Genomic DNA, 7,295 nt, shown 5'->3' with positions numbered 1-7,295 from the left:
CTTCTGCTGACATCTTCCTTTCCTTCCCCAGGCCTCAAGCCCTCAAGTGCCTGCTAGGCCTCCCTTATCGGGGTCAAGATGAACCAGAGGAGGCACGTGGGGAGAAATAAGGGGGGACTGAAGTAAAAAGAATAGAAAGAGGTGCAGAGAGTTGGGGGTAGAGTGGGCGGCGGGGTAGCAGGAGACTTCCCCGGGAGCAGAGTAGCCAAAGCCATTGGGGAGAGGAAAGGCGGGAGGGGGTTCGCGCCGGCTCTGACAGCCCAGCCCAGCCTAGCCGAGGTCTCCGGGTTTCCTGTCTGTCCTCCCAGATGCTCTTCCTTCCCGGGGCCGCTCCATGTTAAAGCGAGTGACCCCTCCACCGTTCGGGTCTCAGCGACTGTCCGCGGGGCTCTCCAGCTCGCGCCTGGCTTGGTCTCCAGCTCAGCCTCCCGGCCTGGCCTCTTGGTGGGCGGAGCTCCTGGCGCCCGCCCCGAGGATGCTATTGGCGGAGAGGTGTCGGGAAGGCGGGGTCTATCCGGCCTGCGAGGGCTGGATTCGTCGCGGGGCCCCTGAGGCGGGGCGGAGGCGGGTCCCGCCGGGAGGCGGGCGGGGCGGCTGGGGCCCGGCCCAGAGCTCCGGGCGGTCGCATTGTTTTCCTCCGCCGAGCCGCGGCGGGAGTGGGGGCTGCGACTGGGACCCTGGGCTCGCCCGACCCGACAGCGCCCGGGAGCCCAGATCCAAGCTCCATCCAGCTCGGACGCTCATCACACCTCGCCCGAGCTCCCACCACGGACTGCGAAGTCGGCGCGGTGCGGGGCCCCTGCCCGCCCGCTGCGATCTCGATCCCCCTGGCCCGCATCTCCGAGCAAGTACCGGGAGCAGGGACGCGGCTGCTGGGAGGCAGGGAGGACGGGGCACCGCAGGCCGGGGGAGAGTCCCGAAGTGCGAGAGGGACCCGGGAGATGCCAGCGCTCGGTGTGCCTGGCTGGCGGACAGGGTCGGCGGAGTTGAGGTGCGCGGAGGGCGGAGGGGACCTGGCCGAGCCCCGTCACGGCGCGGTGGGCGCAGGGTCGGGCGCCTCTGCCCACCGGGTTTCTCTGAGTCGCTGCCCCTGGAACGGGGAGCGCGAAAGGGGATGACTTGAGGCGCGCACCGTACAGAGGGTGGAAAACCTGGTCCCCTGCCCCTCAGCAGGGAAATTAAGGCTCCGAGACCTGCGGAGAACCGGACGCTTTTGATGCCCCCGAAGGGACGCATCGTTCCGGACTTTGGTGTCACGGCTGCACCTCTGTCCTTGTGCAGGCGGGAGTCTGAGCACCTCCCAGCTGCTTGGCTCGAGCGCAGAGTCGGAGAACGGGGCCCCGAGAAACATCAGTCGCAGAGTCCATCTCTTTCCCGCACCCCACTCTCCCCTGGGCTTTGTTAGACCGAGGTCTCCCGAGGCGGAGAGCCGAGCCGGCGACCGCTTCTCCAGCCCCCCGACCTCGCTCGGCTGTGGCCCCGGGCCCGCCCTCGTCGGTTCCCAGCCTCTGGCCCTGTTTCCCTGGCTTCGGAGACCCGCCTCCGCACCCCCACCCCCGCTCGCGTCCCCACTCGGTCTGCGCCTGCAGGCCCCTCCAGCCCCTCCTCCCGCTAACGTGGCTCTGGGACCCGGTCCCGGCCCAGACTCTGCTACCCGCCCCTCTCGGAGCCCCGGATCCAGTGAGGGGGAGACACGTCGAGCCCCTGGCCCCAGGCCCACCTCATGCGAGGCTCTAGACACCTGGATTAGCCTCGCTGGGGGCTGGGTGGGAGGGAGGGAAGGTGTGAGCCTGGGGCTGTGAGCGGAGGGTGGAAAGGCGGCGGAGATGCGAACGCGCCCGTTCCGCGAGGCTCCTCGGCGCGCCCCCCGCTCCCCCAGAGGAAGGTGTGCTGGGGCGGGCGACCAGCCAGAGGGCTTCCTGCTATTGTCCCTAGCCCGGTCTCCCCTTCTCCATCCCTTCCCCAGCCCCCGCTAGACTCTGGCTATGACCCTAGCCACTCCCCAGAGGTGGCTGCAGGGCCAGGAGAGAGAAGGGCTGTTTCCTCTGCCCAGCCAGGGGAGAACCTAGGAGGGGGAGAGAGAGCCGGCCAGGCCTCCCGGTTCGCTTCTGAAACAGCTGGGATTGGTCTGCCAGGGTCAGCCTTTCTCCAGGCTGCTCAACTGCTGCTCCCCCAAAGCAGCTATGGAAAGCCCTCTTAAAGATGTGTCATAGTTAAGTCTAGGGGGCCCATGCAAAGGCCAACCAAGTGTTTTTAGAGGCTGGACCTAGGCGGGGGGTGGGGTGGAGAGAAATTGGGTGTGAAGGACGCAGGGCCTGCTCTGGGAAGAAGGAAGGGGCTGGGGGTGCATGCTATCAGCATTTTGCCTAGAAATGAAGAGCATGTAAATGAGATGCAAATTAGCCTCTATTGTCCCCAGCTAGGGCGCTTTTGCTAAGAAGGCTGCTGGATTCTGTGGGAGTGGTCCTCGTGCCCCACACACTCTCCCTGTCATCCCTTTCCCAAGACTGGTCTTGCAGTTCCAGGAGTTCATGGCTAGGGACAAGCCCCAGGCCCTGCCCTCCCATCCCTGGGCATGAAGGGCCCAGCACCTTTGTAACTAAGCTCAGCGTCAACACACACACACACACACACACACACACACACACACGCACGCACGCACGCACACACGCACTCTCCAGGGCAGCATCACCCCTATCCTAATCTCAGTAGACTTCTCGTGAATTTTCACATTTACTTTTAAGGCATGTGGTGAGGAGGTGTAACAGTCTCTTCCTCCTCTGTCCCTCCTCCCATCAGGTCAGAGATCTCCTATCTCCCTCAAACCCCTACGGGAGTCACCACACCAGGTAAGGAGAGGGCAGCGGCTCCTGAGGGCTGGGGATGGAAGCTGGCCTGGCCTGGGAGCAGGAAGAGGGTCTGGCCATTCTCCCCACTTGCCAGAGACCAAAGTTGTTCCCTGGGTGAAGATACCAGTTGCCCAGGGCAACTTGGGAGGGGTGAGCAGGAGGGGGAGGTGAGGAGACAAGCTGTGTCCCTCTCTCTTCCCCTGGGAGCGTCAGCATCCGGAAATGTGGGGGCGGGGAAGGGAGGTCTGGACTTCCAGCACCAGAGGGTCCTTAGCCAGCTGACTGCCCCACCCCTGGGGAGGGGGTCATCATTAGTCGTTCCTACCCCTTCCCCTCCTCCAGTCTCTTGAGACCTTGTCTGACGTCAGCCTCCCCACCAGTGACGCTGGGTCGGGGGTGGGGTACACTTCGGTCCTGGCTCCAAGAGTGGAATCGTTGGGAAGATGGACTAGGCTGAGCCTGGAAGCCCAGGGTCTCTTCTTCAGGGGTCATGGCAGGATGGGCAGCCGAGGATCAGTGGAGGGAAGCTGACCGTTCGCGGAAAGGGTCCCCACCCTTCCTGACCTGATTCGGGAGCCTGCGCAGCCCCTCACTTCAGGGGAAGGAAGGCGGGAAGCCAGCGCACACGTCCCACTGTGGGCCCAGCCAGAGGGGAGGCTCGTCCCTTCCACCAGACCCATCTTCTCCTGGACTTTGGGCCACCCTTGCTTGCCGGTCATTGAATGACTTATACTTCCACTTGGAGGCAGCCCGAAGAAGGAAGGGAGACATGGGTAGCCATCTCCTCACCAGTGACACCCCTTCTATCCCTGGCTCCTCATAGGGGGTGGGTCTGCCCTTCCCCTCCATCAAGCATAAGCACTGGTTCTTAGGAGCCAGGGAGGGGGCTAGAGAGGCTGGGAGGGGGCACAGTGGTCGGGCAGACAGCTGCAGCCAGAGCTAAATTTAGCCTCTGATCTGGCTTTGATGCAGATTCATTTTTGGCTAAGACAGCACAGCCCCCCTCCCTACCCTGCTTCTCCCTAGCAATGGGAAAGGCCGCCAAAGCATGAGCTTAGACCAGGACAGTGACCCCTAGGCTGTTCATTCTTCCTCAGCCCTAGACAGGACTGGGGCTGCCTCACAGCCACCTCCTCCTGGGTGCAGCGGGCCTTGCTCCCAGGGTGCCGTGGGGTCTGGGGGGGAGGCAGACATGGTGCCCTCTTCCTCCTCCCAGTGCCAAGAAGTCACTATTTATAATTTTAAGGCTTTGGTGTCTAATTATAGCCGAGAAGGGGTTAGCAAGAGGGGGGCCAGGAGGTGTCACCTACCATGTGTCCCAGGCCCAGTCAGGAGAAAGGAGGGAAGGCTGAGTGAGGAGACTGGGAGGGGGCGCAGGCGTGTCCTGTCCTTACCTGGGGTCATGCAGAAGGGCCTCGCACAAGCCAGTTGGGGCCAGTTGGAGCGGGAAGGGCCTTGAGTGACAGTGACAGTCGTTGGGACTGAGGCAGTGCCAACGGGCGGGTTCTTTCCCCAACTCCACAGGGTCTTCTGGGGATAGACCAGGGAGGAGCCCGCCCGCTGCAAGGGTGGAGGGAATCTGGCCCCTTCCCCAGCTCTCCTCTGCGTCCCCTTTTAGGGCCGGCATATGGGTGAGGGGGCACCCCCTGGGGCCTGAGCTGCCCCGCACAGGATGCCCCGCGCCCCCCGCTTCATGCCCTGGCTGCTGCTGCTGCTGCTCTCACTGCCCCACACCCAGGCCGCCTTTCCCCAGGACCCCCTCCCGCTGCTGACCTCTGACCTGCAAGGTGAGTGCCCGGTCCGGGCCGGGTGTGTGAGCTTAGCACTTGGTCTCGGCAGTTGGGCAGTTGGACACCAAGGCTCCCTGTGTGGGAGGCTCAGAGCTGACGACCAGCGGAGGGGAGCAGACAGGCGGGGCGAGCTGGCGCCTCAGGTCAGTTGCTTCTCGACCCTGGGTCGACTCGCTTCACTTCGAGGCGGCTGGGTAGTTCAGAACACGGGCTCTCAGCAGACCAGACCTGAGCAGGTGCAAACCCCGCTCACTAGCCGTGTGACCTTGGTCAAGTTCTTTACCCTTCCTTCTCAGTCTCCTGAACTGCAGAATGAAGGTGATAATAATATTCTTCCTCGTGGACTTATTTAGGGGTTAGGCGAGGTAATACACGTACAGTGCCAAGGACACTGTCTGGCGCAAAGCGAACGCTTCTTACGCGTTTGCCATTGTTACTGGTGACAAAAGGAAGGCTTGGGACCAGTTCAGTGGCACCCAGTGCCTCTCACCGCCCTCTCCACCACTCGTACTGCCACTCGGCCCACGTCCTGCCAGGATGGAAGCCATCGACGCACTTTTTCTGAGAACTTTTTGTATTTGCAGGTTCCCATGACATACATAGGATTCAGAGTGATTTTAAGGCTAGAGGGACTGCAGTCGGGTTACTGGGGCAGACAGGAGAAGCAAACGCTTCCATGTGCCAGACGCAGTTCCAAGCACTGTGCGAAAGCGTCTGCCCCCAGCTCTGGGCTCCCTTCGGCTCTGATGACTGCGGGTCCAGTGACCAGGCCGGGTGGACGCTGGAGTTTGTCAGAGGAGGCAGAAGCCTTGGAGGGTGGAGGCGGCCTGTGAACAACCATGAGGGAAGGGCGCAGAGAGAGGGCTGGGGGCAGGGGGTGAGTGAGCGCGCCAGCCGGGTCGGTGTACGTCCATCATGAGAGCGAAAGGGAATCGCGAGCCCTAAGGCAGCACCAAGAAGGGACCGGGCTCAGCTCTGGAGTCAGACAGACTGGGATCTGAATCCTGTTCCAAGCCAAATGAGTAACGCAAATGCCTGATGGGCTTTAAGCTCCAGGCTCCCCATCTGTGAAAAGGGGCCAATGCTAGTGTCTGCCTCTTGGGGCTGTGGTATTTAACGAGACAGTGCATCTAGGGTGCTAACACAGTGCTCGGCAGAGTTAAGTGCTCAGAGTTGGCTAATACCATTTGTGTTAATAGCTTAATTAATACCTCACGGCTCATCTCATATACCCACTATGTTTGCGGCTGGGTTCCATCTGGTTGGGGAGGGGGTCGTGGGAGCGTGTGGTGTCACGGCTGGCCCTCGGCACGAACCTCTCTGTGCCTTCTAGGTACCTCCCCATTATCCTGGTTCCGGGGCCTGGAGGATGACGCCGTGGTTGCAGAACTTGGGCTGGACTTTCAGAGATTCCTGACCTTGAACCGGACCTTGCTAGTGGCTGCCCGGTAAACTGGCTGTGGCACAGTTGTGGGGTTGCCCTGCAGGCTGCTGGGTAGACGTGGGACCTGCATGGCCACTGCATGATCTTGCAGGGGACACATGAGGTGTCCAAGCCATGGGACATGGACGTGGTGGGGCCCAGAGCACAAATGCCAAGGCACGGGGTAAGGGGGAGGGAGGGGGCAGGCGGTCTGCACTGGGCAGCTGAGCATGGAAAAGGGAGGGGCTGAGGAGCTCAGGTGGGGTGACCTGGCTGCGCTCCGGTCTCTCTTTACCTGTTCCTTCAGGGACCATGTTTTCTCCTTCGATCTTCAAGCTCAAGAAGAAGGAGAGGGGCTGGTCCCCAACAAGGTGAGGGACTGGCCACGGGGAGGAGGCTGTGGACGGAGGGTCTAAGGGGTCGCGGGGGTGGGAAGCAGAGTCCAGAGGAGCGTGATGGGGGCGGCTCCAGCTGCCCTGTGACTGGCGCTCATCCTCTCTCCCGTCAGTATCTCACATGGAGGAGCCAGGACGTGGAGAACTGTGCTGTGCGGGGGAAGCTGACGGTGAGGGGCGGGACGAGAATTTCGGGGGGCGGGGAGGGGGGGAGATCACCCCGCCCCGGGGGCTCTGTCCAAGCGGTCCCCAACACTGCCCAATTTCCCACCCAGTTCTCTCATCTCATTTTCAGAGGAAAATGTGCAGAAAGAGAATTAATGATTTTAGCTCCCTCGACGAGCCTCACAGAAAAAAGCGAGGCTCGGACAGGAGGCCGCAGGGCTGTCCAGCAGCTTCGCCGGGGCTGTGCCCCACTCGGCTCCGCCTGGCTCAAGGGGGGCAGCCTTACTTCCTGTGACCCCCTGTCCCAGGGACCCCGTGACTGACCTTTTTTGGGTTCCCTAGGACGAGTGCTACAACTACATTCGCGTTCTGGTCCCCTGGGACTCGCAGACGCTCCTGGCCTGTGGGACGAACTCATTCAGCCCCGTGTGCCGCAGCTATGGGGTGCGAGGGCGGGGCGGGGGCGGGGCCGGATGGGAGTGGGGAGGGACCAGGTGTGCAGTGGGTCTGGCGGGTGGGGACAGACCCGTGGGAGCGGAGGAGTGGGAATGCCCAGAGTGTGGGGGTCCAGAAGGAGTGGGGGAGGAGGCAAGGGGACAGGAAGTGGGCTATGGAGCCAGACTCCCCAAGACCCCACGGGTTCCAAGACCTGCTCCCTCTGCCTCCAGATATC

General features: G+C 62.5%; 1 protein-coding gene across 1 annotated transcript in view; it reads left to right on the top strand.

Moving 5' to 3' along the window:
• The first annotated feature begins 854 nt into the window (after nt 1-854).
• The window catches only part of SEMA6C (semaphorin 6C), a 19,439-nt gene continuing 12,998 nt past the window's right edge, over nt 855-7,295 (top strand). Inside the window, exons 1-6 of the mRNA XM_023521847.1 lie at nt 855-2,849; nt 4,468-4,636; nt 5,973-6,087; nt 6,370-6,433; nt 6,571-6,627; nt 6,965-7,066. Of these exons, the coding sequence (XP_023377615.1) occupies nt 4,522-4,636; nt 5,973-6,087; nt 6,370-6,433; nt 6,571-6,627; nt 6,965-7,066 (453 nt within the window). The 5' untranslated portion in view covers nt 855-2,849; nt 4,468-4,521. The remainder of the gene's footprint in view (nt 2,850-4,467; nt 4,637-5,972; nt 6,088-6,369; nt 6,434-6,570; nt 6,628-6,964; nt 7,067-7,295) is intronic.

The sequence above is a fragment of the Pteropus vampyrus genome, unplaced genomic scaffold (assembly GCF_000151845.1).
Source record: "Pteropus vampyrus isolate Shadow unplaced genomic scaffold, Pvam_2.0 Scaffold319, whole genome shotgun sequence".
NCBI classification, from domain to species: Eukaryota; Metazoa; Chordata; class Mammalia; order Chiroptera; family Pteropodidae; genus Pteropus; species Pteropus vampyrus.
Note: the sequence above shows the minus strand (reverse complement) of the source record. Positions and strands in the feature narration are given on the sequence as shown.